Genomic DNA, 19,801 nt, shown 5'->3' on the forward strand with positions numbered 1-19,801 from the left:
AATCAAAACACATTGTAAAATACTTATTCACAGTAACATTTGAAAAAGGATATTTATACTTTTCTTTTTTGCAATTTCTTCACTCCACTGATCATACCTTTTTAACTCATTGTCAACTACATCAATGCATAAAGAACCAACCTTACAAAAATAAAAAATTAAAAAAAAAAAAAAAAAAAAAAAAGAGTAAGTCATTATAATATTTTAAAAGAGTAATAATGAAACAATCAGCTTTTCACTGAATTTATGCATTTTGAAGGAAAATATAAAGGAAATTTAGCCCTTTTGTATTAGCCAGTACTTGTTCATCATAACATCACCAACAATCTATTGGTGCCTTTTTGGTAATGAATTTTGAAAGTCAGCAGATAGACGATTTTTTTTTTTTTTTTTTTTTTGTAAATTTCTGACATATTTTGCTTGGAAATTTCATCTAAAGCCATAGCAAATTATTGTTCTTTGCAGCCTATGTGTGCATCTACATGAACTTTGCTAAATATGAAGGCAATTATTTTCTCTTGTATCAGCTACTAATTCATAGCTTTGTTAGAAGCTGACATTATATTTCCATTATAAATCTTCCATACACAGTTCCATTGCATGCGGAATGCTTGCAATTTTCTGGCAGAATGGCAAAAGCCTGGATTACAATGGATTGCATTTACTTCCTTTCTTAGAAAATATAGTAAACACATGATACAAAATATGGTAAAATTTAACACAAGATGAAGAAATGTGTCCCCAAAACTTTCCAAGGGAAAAAATTTTTCTCCCTCCTAAAAAGAGGTGCAATGCAGATATCTAATTGTAGTAATCAGTCTGAAGTTGATGTTATGAAAATAAAATTCACCACTCTCTTTTAGCTCTACCCGAATATTAACAAGGGAGGGGAAAAAATTGTATATTTCCAGAAGAATCCAGAATAGCTTCCAAAATTGCCAAAGGCTCACATGAATCAAGTCAAGGATGGAATTCTAGGTGACGTATCAGTACAGCTAATATGCAAGTCCAAAAGTTTAAAACCAAGACTATAATCTTGCTCCCAAATCTACTTTAGAAAAAATACTTATTTAAACTTTTATTTTTACAGTTAACATACTATTGAAGATGATGCCTAACTAATTTAGTGAAGCAGATTACAAAAACAAATTTTAACAGTATGGCAAATTATACTCCATAAACTTTTACTTTGCAAAACAAACATATCCATACACACAATAGAAAGGATTTGAAAAATAATTCTATATGAAAATTCAAACACAGAAACCAATTTCAAATCAAGGTATTAGATATCCTTGTACAGCTTTATACTGCTAGTCTGAATTAGCTTTCCAGCTTCTTAACATAACCATAACTAGAGAAGTATAAGTTTAGAAACAGAACCACCTGTAAGATCTGTTTCATTAAAAATAAAAGTCACTATTAAAAGTCCAGCTTCTGACTTCATTATGAAATTCCAGGGTTTAAAATGGTAAAAACATAGTAGACCTTTGGTTCTGGATCAGCAATATATTCAGTAAGAGTACTTTCAATACTGCAAAATATTCAGTAAACATTACTTTTATTTATGACTTTTACATCCAAAGACAGTTACAAATGTTTAAAAAAATTTTAATTCTTTAGCAATGGGCACTCCAAATAAACTGAAAATTACTTCAAAAGTGATTGCTAAACAAGTCTAAGACATTCTAAAATCTTATTTGGAATAAAATTAAATTCAATCATTTACTGCTATAATGAGAATTTGAAGGCAAATGAAAACATTAATGGTAATAAAAATAAATGCTCGATCCCGCACCAGACCATACCAATTCTTGATATGTCTACCAATCAAACACTGAAGTTTATAATCCTCAATTTGCCATAAAGGAAGAAATTAAAGCCTAACAAAAGCAAGTCCCTAACTGCCAATTTAAATGATGAGCTAAATTTGTATTGCAATGAGCATAAACTGTCTTTAGAAGAGGGAATGCAGCTACATTTTTGATGCTCCAAAATATAACAGAATTGAGAATGCACTTTTCTTTGGTCATCCTACAGGTGTATAAGGGAGATGTGATCTTAGGACAAACTGAATCACAGTCTACACTTTTGACATGTCATAAAATGTGATCATATCCAAAATTGAAAAATCTGTATAACACTTTGAAATAATATAAATTATTTATATAAAATATTTATAATATATCTGCATCTATAGATTTCAGTTTTCATAAAATATTAAAATGCAGAAATGTTTACTAATGCAATATACATTTAGGATAAATTATCAAATACCTTATGCTGTGCTATAACTGGGTGAAACTGAGTAAACACAGAAAAGCAGCAAAAAATATGAACAATATTGGTGCTAAGTTCAATAGATTTACGTCCATCTTCCCGAAGTACTCTAGCTAAAGCACCTAGAAGGATTTCTGTAAAAAAAAAAGAGTTTAAAACTGATCAAAACATATAAATATATCTCAACTACATTAGGTCATTTGCCAAGCACAAATGTATAACACGCATACCATTTTTGCGCAGAATGCTTAAATTTCCAGTCTGTCGTGCAAGTTGAAGGACCAATGCAGAAGCTCTAACTTTTTCTGGTATTTCTTCATAAAGTAGCTCTATGTAACTATCTACACTAGTAACACTAGCAGTTTCTTCTTCAGAAGCTTGAATCCCATCTGATGCAGAAGCATCAAAGTCTCCATTTACACCTTCATTATTCTCTAAAAAGGTGAAATTGTAGAGAATTCAATTACACAATAAAAGTTAATTTCTATCATGTTTAAAACCATAATGCAAGGATGAGCTAATTCATAGAATAGTCACCATAGTCATAGTCAAGTCTGCTTACTATAACATTAGAAGGATTCAAAAGGAAACAAAAAATATTTGGCAGTAAAAACAAAAGTACAACTAAAGAGCTATTAATACATTTTTATACCAATATAAAATAAATAACTTATTAAAAAATCCTAGTATAAATATATGTTAAATACGAAACATTTGATGTGGTCAGTGCATGACCTCCTACCAATTCAATGTTAAGACAGAGGAATAGCAATGAGCTTCAAGCAAACCATCACTTCCACCTGATTGTTTGTAAATAAAATCTAACGTGTTTAAATTTTATGGCCTCAATGTTAATTATAAGCACTACTCATTTGTTATTATTAGCCCAAAGGGGTAAATTACCCTGTAAGGCTATTAATTTTGTTTTGGCATTTTGCACTGATTTACTATAAACGGTGAATCCCTTTTTAAATGTTTGCCATGAAATAGTACGGCCCTGTATTATACTTACAGAAATTAATAATGAAGAATCATCATTAAATGCATGCATGTTTCTAGCATTGTGATTAAAAAATGGTACCTAGAGACATCAAATTTTGAATGACATGCATCTCCACCCAAATATGAGCATCTGGAAGCCCTAATGTGGAATCTGGAATTTGTTTTATTATCTATTTCATATTTTTGTAAAGTATTTATGAATTTGTTTTATTATCTATTTCATATTTTTGTAAAGCATTTATGAGTTATTGATTAGGAAACTCAGATTTCAAAGCAAACAATGGCAACACTGTATGGGGGGGGAATTACCTCCAGCGCACGAGACTGTGTATCCGAAATTCTAAAGATACACTCTTTTAAATATTTTGTGATATTGCTACTGAACTGGATTTTATGGTTTAAATGCAAATAACATGATATTTAATAAATAAAGGTAACATACAAAATGTTATATATAATAATTATATAAATATGCCACTCTGGAGATAATATAAAATCTGTTGAAGGGTTTCAGATTTTTTTTATTAATTTTATCTGTGCTCATTATTTACCATTCTCAAGATTTTATACCAAAATAAGCAATAGGTACTTTTCCGTTTTGCTGGCACAGGCGATAAAGTCGCCAATAATGATACAACTGATGCCAAATGGAATATCCTCATTGGTAACCTTTTACACCTCATTTTCAAAGCAAGTCGCAGGCATTTCTTATTAAATTTTCTTTCAATACTGGCATACAATGAATAGAATTTTGGCCAGCTAGTTAAATTTTATGCCCTAAGGCCACTCGCGGTAATTAAGTCAATTAAGATGTCATCACACTTGGGAGGTCACGTGATACGAACCGGCAAATCAGGATGTTGAACCATGAAAGCATAGTAAATTCTTAAATTAATATCTTTTTACAAATTTATTGGATTTTTATAAAATTTTAAACGATATTAAAATGTTTATGCTTTCAAAATTAAAAATTCTTAGAACTAACATTTGTTAACATTTTTCATGTGTATACTGTATGTTGTCGCCACTAAAGTCTACTTTTACTCACCTAATTACCTAAGCATATTAAAAAGTACCTAAACAAGATTTAAAGTACCTAAGCATATTATATTGTAGCATATCCTCTGGTCACATAGTGTAGGATTTCTTTCATTCAGAGTGTGTATGTGTGTTATAATGGTAAAGCCTCGAGGGCTATATTTTGTGATATTTTGTGATTCTGCCTAAGATGAGGGATGCCTTCGTGGAGGGCTTTCTAAGGGAAACTGGCTCGTATACACGTTACACATGGGGAAAACCACGAAAACGCCCATGCAGCCAGCCCGTTCACGGGATTCGAACCTTGGACGGAACTACCAGTGTTCAGCGACGTTACCGCTCGGCCGCTGGTGGGCCTTCTTTCATTCAGAAAAGGATTTCTTTGTGCATGAGAAAGTGCATCAAATACTCTGCACCATTTTGATTCTTTATTTATCTGCTTTTAAACTGTATGATGAGAGACAGTAAGGTTAAAATCTTGGGTGATTGCATCACAGATAAATTCAGCTTGATTCTTATAAATATAGTCTTTCATGTATTCCATTTAAACATACTGTATATCTGGATTAACAGACAGTTTTCTGTGTTAAATATCCTAACGTTTCAGGGCTACATCATAACTGTTAGAAGATAGGTGTCATCTTATTTCCATAGCAATTTCACAACTCGATTTCTCTCTGTTATTTAGAAGGAATTGTGGAAACTTTTGAAAATTTCTGAATCATTAGTGGGCATTTCTCTATCTTGAGAAAGTTTAATATAAATGGTTTCTGTATGGCAAAATTCAAAATCTTCATCCATTTCATGTACAATATCTTAGTGTATATCAAGGAATTGTGTTTACTTCTGGTTATTGGAAAGAGTTATGAAAATTTTGTGAGAATTTAGGCATCTTAGACTTTTGTTTTATAAGTAGTTTTTTTAATTTAAGCATTTCTTTCTTTAAAAAAATTTTGCTTTTAATCCTTACAGTTACTTTAGTCTTGCTTATGTTGTCATGATTCCAGCTGCTAACCATATTGCAATGCAGATGCTTCATTATTATTACCTGACTACAAATGGGAGAACAAGACACTTGTCTGAGAGAATTATCAATGTATCTTTGAACAGGGATGGTGCTAATGATAGCCAACTTTAAATGCAATGCACATCTCTCCCACAATACTGAATGCAATATTGCAGTTTCAATGTTTCTAGTAGTTTCTATAGGAATGAAGCTAAAGACAGTCATTTGCATTGTGGTGCACTTCATAGCTAACTGGATGCAGTAAGGGGCTTTCAATATATCTTCAAGAGGTGATGATAAAGAATGCTACTTTCATTGTATGTATTTGTATGCATTTCATTGTATTTCATGTATACATCATCTCAGGAACATTTAATGCAGTAAAGATTTCATACAAGTACAAAATTGTGGGTTTATTGAGTTTCAGCATGGTTTATTTTGTGAATTTATCTTTTGTTTGACTAACCTGAATTTTAGTCTTTCACTTTCTCCCTTAACAACAATGCGGAGTTTAATTAAAGATTTATGGTTCAGATGATCTTAGTGAAACTGAAGAGTTTTGAAATGTTTCTTTACAAGGTGTTTATACAGAGATCTCTTTGAGTTGTTTGTGATTAACTGATTTACATTTTAGTTATGAAATTTAGTGTATTATTTGTAAGTGGGAGATAAGATCTAATTTCATTTTTGTGTTCTGTACATAGCTATTTTTTTCTTTCTCCAAGAATTTAGCTGCATTATTTTTGTGCTTTTAATGGCTGTGCATGTTTACAGCTATTCTTTTGTGTACTTTACTGCAAGGGAGCTCCACTGAGTTGAGTTAACAATTTATTTGTCCCAATTTCCTGGTTACCTTTCGGAATACTAGGCTGGATGGTCCGTACTCAGTTATCACTTTAAGTGAATTTGTTCAAAAAAATTTTTCCCCTTTTTGAAGAGCCATTTAACTAGAGTTTAGATCTAAAATTTGACAAGTCTGTTGTTATTTCTCATGCGACTTCCCTTATTTTTAGTTGTTATCATTACATTTGTACATTGATTTTTCTGTGTTGGAGTGTCACGTAGACCACTTCAAGTTATCCTATTTTCTTTTAGAATAAATGAGTTTTCCCCTCTAAGACACCTCATTGTTGATTTTTATTGAGGTTTGAAAGGGTTACATGCGAGTTAAATTTGGATTAAAGTTATTTTAGTCAGACTGGAAGGCAAATTTTCTCCCAAACTACCTATCCTTCAAAAAAAAAAAAAGTTCTTAAAAAGTTCTGGTAAACAAAAATTTTTTCTTATTTGAAACAGGAGAGGATTTGTATCATTTTTTAATTATAAGGCAAATTTATAATTCACAAGCATTTAAAAGGTTTTAATTGGAAGAAATGGTTTCTGACTGTGTATATACACTGTACAAGGAAATAACAATTATATTACTTGCTTACAGTTGAAGCAAAGAAAGTGGAGAACATTCCAGAAAAAAAGGTGATTTTGAAAAAAATGCTTCCTTTTTTGAAGTTGTAGAAGATGATTCCAAGGCACTGAATATGGAAATGTTGTAAAACCAAGGCAATTTGCCTTTTTATGAAAAAGAACCAATTCCTGGGCCGTAGAAAAGTGCTCATGACTGAGCACATTATTTTATTAGGAAAGAAAGAGAGTACCCAGCTGACAGAGAGGAGAGAAGGAGCGGACAAATAGTGGATATCAAGGGATGTTGAACAGAGAAAACAAAAGATTGGGAGTAATGATACAAGATATCCCAATTTCTACAAGAGAAAGAGAGAACAGGGAAATCCAAGAAAGGTGGACAAACCATTTTTCGAAACCCTTGTTTAGCTGAGCAAAGTATATAATTTTTTTCATCCTGCGACTCGGGTAGAAATATAGTTGAAATCAACCCATTACTTCTTAAGTGAAGGAAGGAAAATTTATCTAATTTATGTGAAAAGGTACCAATAAAACCCAATTTCAGTTATGAAGGAGTGCACTTATAATTTTCTTCAGTCCAAGTTGAATTTACATATTTAATGGTCATTCTCCCTTTTTAAAATGCACTGTCTGGTCTGATTCACAGATGAGACAACAGCAAACTGGAAAATTATTAGCCTTATGACAATTTGAATAGCTTTCATGTGGCTTAAAAATAACAAATTTGACAATTATATATATATTCTTCACATTGTAAAACAACAGATTCATATTCAGCACCAGAGAATAAATGATGAATGCTGCAATCCAATAACTTCGTTTCACTCAAAAAAATCTGAAAGTTGATAATCACATTTCTGGAACTATCATTATTAGCATCTATCAACTTCATAATGAAGTGAGTAATATTTGCTTTAACAGTCTTTCACATTTGTTTAAGAGGCATAATATAATACAGTCAAAAGTCTTTGATCCGGACATCCATAATCCGGAATGATCTATAATCCGGACCTCAAAGCTACAAACTTTCTGCGCATGCGTTAACGCATAATGCGTTAAAGCATGTGCATAATACCTGTACGCATGCGCATAATACGTTTACCCATGTGCGCTTAATGTATAACGGACGGTATAAGCCAAGCTAAAATTATCTAATTATCTATTTCAGTTAATGTTGCAGATTGCATTGTTCCTTAATCTTCTAATTGGATCCGGCTTATTATTTTTTGCAGACTGTTAGAGCAATTTTATGAGAGTAAGCTTGAACTTTCGATTATGTCGAAAAGAATTTCCGATTCTGGAGCTACCAAAGGATCTACAAAACGAAAGCATGTTCCGATGTCCATCAAACAAAAAGTGGAATTGTTGCAAAAAATGGATAAAGGCATATCCTTTGATTCTTTAATCATTCCGAAATATGTTTATCAATTTCACGCTGCTCTGCGGGAGGGGGAAGGAAAGGAAGCGGCACACAATGAACTGGAATTTGATTTGTCAGCACTATCCTTATCTTCAGGGCAGATGTTTTTATTTTATTCAGCTTATAATTCCTTACTAAATGTAGTACATCTCGATGTACTCCATCTTTGATATAATTTAAATCAAATTCCTCATCATTATAAATATCACAAATACACATCAAATAGTTTTCTGGTTGCAATTTTCTAATTTCGACTATGCATAATGTATGCTTTACGCATGCGCGCATTGAAAGAAATGTTTAATAAAGTAAACAAATAAATATAAAGCTTTTTTTTTAAATTTTGATACCCTTCAGATCATAATTGCTCTTTATTTCATAAATTACAGTTTCATATTTTTAATTTTATAATTTCTGCATGCTATCTTATCAGATTTAAACTGATGATCTATAATCCGGAAAAATCGATAATCCGGAATCGCTGAAGTTCCCACGAGTCCAGATTAAAGACTTTTGACTGCATAATTTAAGAGGCATAATCCAAGGTGGTGAGTGAAATGCACAAGCAAGGAAATAAAATTCTAAATGATATGATAAAACCAAAATAAAACTGCACTTGCCTCTAGTTTCAGACAACAATGGCACCAAAATATTATGTTTATATACACATTTTATTTCATTATTCAAAATAGAATGTTTCTAACCTAAATATATCATTTTACATTTTTTATTCTGTTGCCAGAGCCCACACTTCAACAAAAACATAACATGTAGGAAAATTGTGACTGATATCACAAGCAGCATTGTCTGTCAAGAGGACGGAACACAGACACAGTGCTATATTTAGTTATTTAATTTCTGAATTTAAAAAAAAAAAAAAAAAAAAAATTGTAGTGATTACAGTGGTAATTTTCAAAATTGCCAATACAAAGCTAAAACATTTCAAGGGAAAGAATTCAAATTATTTTTTATTTAATAGTTAGATAATCGGTAAAGTCTAAATATGTTTCATTATCAATTGTAAGTGATCATACATCACAGACTGTGCAGGGCAGTCCTGTATTTCACTACAGTATCCACTTCAGAGAATGTTCCATATTCAGTAAATATTTCCGATTTTTTAAGTATAGTTGATATGAATTTTATTGGTACTGCTCTATATAGTCATGAAGATGTTAGTGTATAAACAGAAATGTATGCAATACCATATAATAATGGTTTCTAAATACATACTTGCAAGGTTTAAAAAAAGTCTGGTTCATAAAAGAATTTTCTGATTTTTAGCCCAGCTGTTTTTGTACTTGAAAAATGGATACTGAAATTAGATAATCTGAAGAATTTTAAATAGATCACTGAAAATACTATAAGATGTAAGCAATGAAGAACAGTTTCGAAAAGAAAATATTTTGGTAGGTCACCTCTGAAAGTAAATAATAATTCTGAGAATACAAATAAGCCCAGGCATTAAACTTTAACAACTGTCATATTTTTCACAGCAATACTTACACAGAAGACAGAACTAGTTTAAAATCATGGAATCTATTTGTATGTTTCATTGTAACAGATTATTTCAAATAATAAGATTATGCTTCAAAAACATTTTTTTTTCTTTCTTAACACTTCAAATTTTATATTTTTTCCAATATTGATTTAAAAAAAATCTATACCTTATATCAAATTCTTTATAATAATTAACAATTTTGCATTTTTACCTTCTTCTGAAGTTTCCCTTCTTGTATATAGATAGTAAAGTAATTGCTCCACTTCAGTTACTTTTGAAGGTGGCACTAATGGACATTTATCTATAATAATTTGAGCTAAAATTCTAATTTGGTCTGTTTCAAATGGTCCTCTTAGTCGTACACTATCAATAAAAAAGTTTAAAATAAATAAAAAGGAAAAAAGATTTAAATAATCAGACAAGATAATACCAAATCAGATTAAAGGTAAAGTGAATTTATATTATATATTGCATTCAAATTATAAGGTCTGATCAAGAAGTTTGTCTGAGAACACTATATTAGCATGCAAAATGTTGAATCCAGGGATTTTATATATATATATACAGAAGCTTTGATCTAGACATGTGATTAGCAATGTATTCTCACCTCGAGAATTGTGTGAAACAGACAAATAACAAATGGTGGCAATACAGTTACCAAATGCATCTCCAGACGAGACCAGCATGGAATAATTGCTGGGTCATACTACTGAGAAACAATGGAAAGGTTATAAAGTGCAATTAAGATGAAACAACCTGAAAAATTCTATCATGAAGTCACAGTTTTCTCCAAAAGTTTAAGTTAACATGCTGCCATTATCATGAGATAAATGATAAGTGCTATCAGACGGGAGACCCACAACCACTTTTATGGTCCAGATCCTTTTTGTGAGACTTCCATATTGTTGCTCATTTGAAGAATTCCATGAAAGGATGAATATTCTTTTCATATGATGATGCCAAAATGCTCATAACCACCTTTTTCAAGCAGCAGACAAAGACTTGTTCTACAACGGCAAATTTAATGTTATCTGACAATCAAAAATGCCACTGCCAAAGATGATTTCGGATAAACTGATACAATCTATAGATTATACAACACATTTTGATTGAATCTTATAAAAAGCATTTTAAAATTAATTTATCAAAAAAAAATAACTAATTATTTTCAATTACGATTTAAATTTTATTAAATTTTTCATTATTTAAAAAATGAAAACATAGTGTAGACATAAAAAAAATTTTTAAATAATACTAAATTTAACAAAACCGAAAAAAAGGTCCATATTAAATACACGTAATAATGTAATCAATCACACAAAATATATGCAATCAACAAAAAACAAAATTTTAAGATTTTTAAATTAAAGAAATTGAGGAAAGTTAATTTTTGATACGCAATGTTTTAATTAATTATACTTTTCATTTACTTAATTGTGCCTTTGATATTTATACAGACTGCTGTATAATTTCAACATACTGCCATAGTACATACAAGAAAAATATTGCAAGAAATACAAGAAAAATAATGCATTAAAAATATTTAGGCCACAAAAGTATTTCAACCTACACAAATATTTTTAAGAGATACATGTATTTAAAAAAATTTAGATATAAGAAACTCAGGTTATAAATTTTGAATTCAGTTAGAATACAACATGTTTATAATTTAGACACACAAAATAATAATATGCATTTCTTATGTTCTAATGTAAAAGATATTTCATTAAAAGCAAGTGATAACTAATTCACTGGTTTGCATCAGCTTGTTATACCATTTACGTTCAAATTCTTTTTTGTATTTTTGTTTCAATTTAATGCATTTCTACAGCCTAAACTGAATAATATATCTCTGTAGCAGAACTAAAATAAATTCTAGGTATTTCAATTTAATTTAGTAGATTTCTATAATATCCAAATATGCAATGTCAAATTATAAAAGAAACATAATAAAGTAAATTAAATGAAAAAGCAACTATAAATTGATATAAATTTTAAAAATCTATTAGCTTTGAGAGGCAGTCTGACAAAGGGCTATCTTCTTCAGAAGTCCTACCTTTAGAACCAAAATAATTTTTCCAAAAATTTTACATATCATATTGCCTTATGTTTCTCTTTACTATTAGACTTTTTTGCAAAGAACAAGGAGTTTCAAGGATTTTCCTTATGTCTCGTGGGCTGCCAGCCACAAATATTTTGCTTCTGAAGAATAAAAAAGACCTATATCAGATTGCCCTCAAAATTAGAGAATTAACGTATAGTAAAAATTTGTAACATTTAGCATTTACATAAATAATTTCAAGTAAGATAATTCTAGAAAAAGTAAATGAAAGACACAGCAGTTAAAGTCCTTACAGTTTTTGACATTCTCGAGAATCTTTCATCACCATGTCTCCTAAGTGGGCCAGCATGTTAGGTTCCACATCATAGTTTACAATTAGTGCATTTTGTGTAGGGTGAACATCTAATGACTGAAATCTTATATATCTAATAAAAAAGAAACAAAAACAAACAATGATTTTAAAAGGTTGAACTTTTATAATTCTGTGAAAATCTAAACATATTGCTTATGTTGTTGAAAGTATTGAAATATATTGTTGGCCAATTTAATGGTTTTCTCAAACACTTTTTTTTTATTTTTATTTTTTTTTTTTATTTATTTATTTATTTTTTTTTTTTTTATTTAGTGGTGAAGCAAAGTTAAACAATAAGCTCAAATATAAAAACTTGCAATTTTGTAATTCTTTCAAAATCTGAAAGCATTCATATACTGTTGAAAGTACTGAAGTACATTATTATATTGATTTCCTCACTTTTCTTTTTAGTAAAACAAAATTAGATAATAAGCTCAGATGTAAAATTGAAAGAAAGAAATTGAGGAAAATTCAATCAATGACAAAGATACAAAAAAAAAAAAAATAACTTTAATCACATAATATAAATAAAATAATCTATTAGGATTGATTAGCTTTAACAAAGAATAATTTTTATAACCCAGCATAATATCAGGACAAAGGATATAATTTATCAATAAAATGTACAGCTGCAGCAAAACAAATCAGTTCAAAAGTAACTGAAAACTTACAAAGCTGTATATCAATAAAAGGTTTCATCAATGCACAACTTTGATAAGTTTCCAGTTTTATAAATTATTCAACTTTTGATTTGAACAGAATAATAATTCTTAAAATTAATTCAGAATTGGGCATAATTATAAGGAGAAGTATTAATATGCTTTAATGTCTAAATAATTTTATCCAACTATGCATTATCTAATATTTATCACAAAATTATATAACAAAGAAAATATGGCTGAGCTTTGGAATATGGTAACTGGTAGTTTGGCGACATTTTGGAGGCGATAAAGGTTACTACCTAGGACTTTGGTAAGAACGTGAGAAGCACTCAGTTCCAACTATGCATTATTTTGTGTGAGGGAAATGAGAGATCATGAGATATGTCATGTGACATTAATGGGCAAATTACAGTTGTTTAATCGGAAAAGGGGGGAAATCTGGAAATTTCGTATTTAGCTATATTCTGTGTGTGAAACGTGACATTAATGGACGAATTACAGTTCTTTAATCGGAAAAGGGGGTTAATTTGGAAAAGCTTCATTGTGTGTTGTGTGAAATAGTATTGATTAATTTTCGGATTGCATGGCGCTATGTAAAGTGAATTCTAAATTTTTAATGCGTTTATCTGATAATAATAATAAGTTGAGATTGTGTGAAAGGAAGGATATTACAGTTAAGTTTAAATGGCGGTGCAAGAAATATGGTGAAAATGGACATTTTGTGAAAAGGGGTGTAAGGAAGGGTACGTGGTGGTTTGCTGAATGTAGTTTGAGTATAGGTGAAATTTTATTAATTTCTTATTACTTGGTGAATAGACTTCCAGTTGACTACTGGATTTAGGATTTAGAAATTAGCAGTAGTACTGCAGCCTCGTAATGAAGATTCTGAAGAAGATTAGGTAAGTTAGTATTTTTAATCATTTGAGGATATTATTTTTATGCATTGTTCTAAATGTAAGGAGTAAATAAATTAATGTGGTATTATTGGAAAATTGTTATTAGCAATGATTTAGTTTAAAGTAATTAGGATTGTAATCTAATTTTTATTAATTTAATGTATGTGCTTATTTATATTTTAAGTAGTGTTTTTTAATTTAATTATATTTTAATTTAATGATCGTGATTTTGTGAGTTATATATTTGTAGTATTTTGGAATACGTTTAAGTAGTATACGTTGAGTATTTTCATGCATTTTCGTGAAATTTTTCTAATTTATGAGAAAAAAGCAGTGTACATGGATATAGTGAAGAGTGTGCGCAATGCCATTTTTGTGCAATTCTGGGATTTTTTTTAAGTAAAAATAAGTTGACGTGTACATGGTTTAGTGATATTTTAATTAAATGATAGTTATTTTGTGAATTTTATGTTTGTAGGAATTTGGTATACGTTTCAGTTGAAGTAAACGTGTATGGAAATAATTTAAATATTTGACACTAAGTATTTGTAACTATTTTTAATGTTTGCGTATAAATTCATTGCTAACGTTTACAATATAATAGATAATTTAGAGGTAAAAGTTTTTGGATATTTTATTTATTTTATACGTGGAAATGTTCATCCTTGGAAAGGGTATATACTTTTTCGCGATGAGGTAATTTCATATATGTTCTTTTTACCGGATTTAAAGATTCATAAAATTTTCATGCATTTTCATGAAATTTTTCTAATTTATGACAAAAAAGCAGTGTACATGGATATAGTGAAGAGTGTGCGCAATGCCATTTTTGTGCAATTCTGGGATTTTTTTTAAGTAAAAATAAGTCAACGTGTACATGGTTTAGTGATATTTTAATTAAATGATAGTTATTTTGTGAATTTTATGTTTGTAGGAATTTGGTATACGTTTCAGTTGAAGTAAACGTGTATGGAAATAATTTAAATATTTGACACTAAGTATTTGTAACTATTTTTAATGTTTGCATATAAATTCGTTAGTGACGTTTATAATATAATAGATAATTTAGAGGTAAAAGCTTTTGGATATTTTATTTATTTTATACGTGGAAATGTTCATACTTGGAAAGGGTATGTACTTTTTCGCGATCAGGTAATTTCATATATGTGCTTTTTATCGAGTTTAAAGATTAAGAAAATTTTCCTGCATTTTCGTGCAAATTTTTGTAATTTATGAGAAAATAGCAGTGTAGATGGATAAAGTTAAGAGTGTGTGCAATGCCATTTTTGTGCAATTCTGGGATGTTTTTTTTAAGTAAAAATAAGTCGACGTGTAAATAGTTTATGTGCTATTCTGAAAAACGCGTAAGGAGTTTGCGATTCTGCACTTTTTCCCAATTTTGCAGTTAATATTTGTCATGATTAAGCAGTTTTGTTACATAAAATTTCTAGCATCAGTGTAATTCGGCTAGTAGATTGTTGGAAAAAGTGTTGAGTAAATAAAAAGAAAAGAAACATGTCTTTACTTCGTGAAGACAAAATGGCGGCGAAAAAAAAATAGAGGGCTGCTGTAGCAGAGTTGGTTGCCAAATTTTCGCCAAAAAATTGCCAAGTTACCATAATCCAAAGATCAACCAAAAATATTTAAGGGGGAAATGATACCTATATAATTATTTTAAATATGTATTTGAACTGAAAATAACTAAGTGCCACTTGCCACATAGACAGTACATGCTTACAAACATCTATGCCTTCTCTTACTACACCATCTGGGCAATTACAATATGTAGGCATAAAAGAAATATGTACACGCAAAGCACATATAAGGTACACTACAAAGTCACTGCAATAACTAGAACTCCAATGAAATGCTTGCATTAACATATGAGAATGATTTAAATATTCCTAAGCTGCAATACAACTAAAAAAGAGAATTTGATACACTGTTTTCGGGAAAACAGATTAATCATACAGCTAAATTAGTTGATACAAGAGTTGGAGAAGACATAGTTAGATGGTGATGCAATGGTTCTATATAGCTTCCACTCTTGTTGTCAATTCACCAGCAGGCACAGATAAGACTTCTTAGGAGAATCATGCAAGTATGGGAGCCATTACAAGTATACTAACAGCTTTGTTATCTACCATTTACAGATGCGTAGCTAGGATTTTCAGCACCCGGAGACAACTGAAGATTTTGCGCCCCTTTTTGTGTGTCAAGAATGGAAAACTTTTCATTCTAAAATCTCTTTATATCAGTTTGGCACCCCTGGATGCTGCACCTGGGGACAGACAATCCCCCTTGCCCCACCAATAGCTACACCACTGACCATTTAGAAAATACTTTTTCACTTTCCTGGATATACTGTAATAAATATCCATCTAGAAAAGTAGCATAGTTTTACACTGTCTTTACAAAAAAATACTATCAGAGTTTGGAAATTATTACTGGTATCTTTTGTTAAAACAATTATTAACTCCAGGGCAGTGACAGTAAAGCTTCTTTTGGTATCTCAGCTGTGAAACTTGGATTGTACTGAACTGAAGCCCAGTAATGTTCAACAATGAATTACTACTTCTACTTTGCTTTAATAACTAATTTTAGAAGTGAAGGAGACAGCCAATGTAGCTCATGCCATGTTACTGTGTAACAGCATATATTCATCACACTTAGTGTTGGCATTTGACAAACAACTGCTATTAAGTGAGTATACCTTTAGTGATGCTTTGCAGCACTTCAATAACCTGATGATATATCGACTGTAAATCTGTTGTCTTGCTATTACCGACATGTTTATCAAGATTCAATAGGTAAACTGCATGGCAGTTTTCAGCATTTTCCTCAAGTGCAAGCCAGCTTTTTTAGGGCACCTTCTCTTTGCTTACCAATCCCCACACCTTTCTCGAATCAAACATGCTGGCAAGGTGCTGAAGTAACAGCTATAATCATTTCACAATATACAATAAATTTACTGAACAATTACAAAGTATATGGCAACAAATTCTACCAAATACCAACTGACGCTCATGTATATCCATGCCAGATAAAATATACTCATGTATATCCATGCCAGACAAAATATACTCATATATACCCAGACAAAATATACTCATGTATACTCATTAAGATAAACTGGTTTTGGACCAATGGTTGTTCAATAAATGGACTGTTTGCTATTCCATTTTAATAGTTTCATCCTTTGTCTCTTCATTCCTCAGAGCAAGTTTCATTACAAACAATTTTTCTAGATAATTTTCTAGGCACACTGCATTGGAAAAAAAGGTCCCCCCTTTTGTGTTACTGGATATGAAAATTTTTTTTAATATACCATTATAATTCAATTTATACAATAGCAAAGCAAAAGTTCTTCACGATACAGATACACATTTCCATGCAGAAAAGCCTAATTAATAATAATAAAGAAATACTACATGATAAAGGGTACACATATGGCATACCTTTTACAATATTGTCAGACCTTTAAAAAACGTTTAAACTTCTACATAAAAGGCTTTTGTACAAGTTAGAAATTTTTACACTAATTATTTGTACTCTAAATTTCATACAAATTAGACTAAAATATTTTAAATACATTTCAAAGAATTTGGCATCTAGATGACAGATACAAATTGACTGTAGCATGCATTGAAACTTCAAAATTAATTAGTCCTTTCATACAGCATCAAATCATTATAATTTTTATTTGTATTAATTGAATGATAATTTGAATATAAAAGAATGAATGCAAAAGCTAAGAGAGAATATAAGCATTTACCAATACAAAAGATTCTCAAGTTCAAAACAAACAGAAAAAAGGTTATTGAATTCTAGAATTAAATCCATTCTTACATTTACATAAACATCATATTAAATTTAGTCCATTTTACAAAATCACATTTAACATGACTAAACAAAGAGCATATTAATAGATAATACAGTTAAAACATACATATACAAAATCTAACAAATTTGAATACATAACATAAATTTTTAAAAACAATACTTAAGAAAGCTACCTACCTTTGTAGATACTGTTCTACATCTTGATGCTGCATTTTATTCGATCAAAAAATCTCAGAACAGAGGCATATTTTGTCATATTCTTTGATGCATGATTTGATTCTACAAAAATAAACTGAAATTTGATAAAAATTAAAAGCAGTTTGATAACATGATGAAATGACATGTTAATTTAACAACACAATCCTAAATATTAAAAATCAAACTATAATATTTGTCTAAAATTATTCCCAATAGTCTTAAGAGAAAATATCACCCATATATAAAGACAATCACACACATTAGAGGAAAAGATAAAACTCTGCGAGATACTATTTATCTTCAGGTTAATTTTTTAAACATTTAAATCACTCATGTCATACTTCGATACTAAAGCAGCTTTTTGAAAGATTTAAATTAAACATACCATGCTTAAGCAAGTATAGAAATATTAACGAAGAACCTAGTATATAATTTATATACATATCTATGTGACTAGAAATTCGTTCCTATGACAAACACCTAGTAATCCATACATTTTATCAATTTTTAAATACCTTCAATAATAGTTTCTTCAAATAAAAATAGACATCTGTCGAGAAAATTCGGTGAGATTGCTATCTGCTAATTTATCACATCTCGTTAAAACAATTCATCTTACTTTGATTATATGTACATAAAATAAATATGATTCAAATAGCAACAAAAAGTATGAATTATTTTAATGATTAATAATATTATTCTTTTGTTATCAATCAAATAAAAAGCAGTTAACTATCAAAAAACGGTAAATATAACCATCGAATAAAAATCAGCATCTTAAATTTATCAGTTTTAAATTACGATGACAGAGAAAATACTCACTTCGATTGCAGTGGGAAAAACACCTGACAGTGCAGGATTATTAGGATGTAAATAAAAAAATGACGCCTGTAAGTTTTTTTTTCCTTCCCCTTTCAAATTTACTGTTGCCATTTCAAACAGCTTAATAATGTAAGGACTGCTTACGACAGATACTTCACGCAATTTCATTCCCACTTGTTTTTCTGAATTCCTTCTTCAGTTCTCCTTCATATGTTAATTTTCCTTTATTGGAGCTAAAAATGAAGTTTCTGATATTTACATACTCCGTTACAGAAGTTTCAAGAATGGAGTCACCTTCATAAAAATGAGACACGTGAATGATAAAAACAGTAAGTAGATAAATATATATATATATTAAGCTTATTACTATTATTTAGTATAATGATTCCTACAAAACTTTCAGTGCATCTTAGAAACTACACTGGTGAAATAAATTAAAAGAATTTATATATTTTATCGAATTGCATGAAAAGAGCTGAATTGAAGGAAAAAAGGGAAAAGCACTGCTTCTAGATAAAACTGCAAATCTCGTACGGCAAATACATAAGCGTACACGTGTGTGTAGGCGGAGCCAGCAGAAAAACAGGCTTTATAAGCGCGTGGAGGGTAAGACGAATTGCGTTTGCTAGTACACCTCCGCGAATTTCTTCGTGTTATCTTGCAGCAATCGGTAAAATTCACATCCGAACAGTAAAAATGATTAACCACCAACGTTTAGATGATGGAATAAGGTGTCAACTTGTAGGGAGAATAGAGGCAGGCCAATTGCAAGTCCAGATATGCAGAGGGTTTAATTTAACGCCCAGCGTCGTATGTAACCTATGGAAACAGTTCCAGGATACTGGATTCATCGAGAGAAAGCCTTTGCAAGGTCGTACAAGAGCCACAACGGCCAGAGAAATTCGCTATTTGTCCATTTTAGCCAGGCGTAACAGAGGGCTACAGCTTCTCAGCTTTCTCGGGACCTGTATGCAGCCACAGGAACTCGTGTAACAAAGGTGACTGTTTTCAAAAGCCTGAATGAGAGAGGGTCGTTTGCCAGAAGACTAGCTGTTTCCGTCCTGCTGTTCGACTGTTCTGCTGTCCTGCTGTTCGACTGACTGGCGAATGTTCTGTCCACCGACGAGTTCCGTTTTAGCCTAAACACCGATTCTAGCCGTAATTTCATATGGAGAGAGTCAGGGACCCCCTACCAACCCTCCAATGTCCGCGAAATCAACAGTTATGGCTGTGGCGGTGTAATGGTCTGAGCAGGCATCATGTTGGATGGCCGCACACCTCTCCACGTCTTTGACAGAGG

At 30.6% G+C, this 19,801-nt stretch overlaps 1 protein-coding gene across 2 annotated transcripts in view; it reads right to left on the bottom strand.

Annotated features, from left to right (window-relative positions):
• Kap3 (kinesin associated protein 3) overlaps nt 1-18,628 on the bottom strand; it is a 60,673-nt gene extending 42,045 nt beyond the window's left edge. The window contains exons 1-7 of one of the 2 annotated variants that reach the window (XM_035357365.2): nt 18,502-18,628; nt 17,659-17,773; nt 12,022-12,153; nt 9,878-10,029; nt 2,511-2,714; nt 2,278-2,414; nt 54-141 (exon numbers count right to left, since the gene is read on the bottom strand). In XM_035357365.2, coding sequence (XP_035213256.1) covers nt 54-141; nt 2,278-2,414; nt 2,511-2,714; nt 9,878-10,029; nt 12,022-12,153; nt 17,659-17,693 — 748 coding nt within the window. In that variant the 5' untranslated portion in view covers nt 17,694-17,773; nt 18,502-18,628. The remainder of the gene's footprint in view (nt 1-53; nt 142-2,277; nt 2,415-2,510; nt 2,715-9,877; nt 10,030-12,021; nt 12,154-17,658; nt 17,774-18,501) is intronic. The other variant, XM_035357366.2, reaches the window with a different exon arrangement.
• Between the last annotated feature and the right edge of the window lie 1,173 nt (nt 18,629-19,801).

The sequence above is a fragment of the Stegodyphus dumicola genome, chromosome 4, assembly GCF_044657685.1.
Source record: "Stegodyphus dumicola isolate Sdum_Otavi_A_Nest chromosome 4, ASM4465768v1".
NCBI lineage: Eukaryota > Metazoa > Arthropoda > Arachnida > Araneae > Eresidae > Stegodyphus > Stegodyphus dumicola.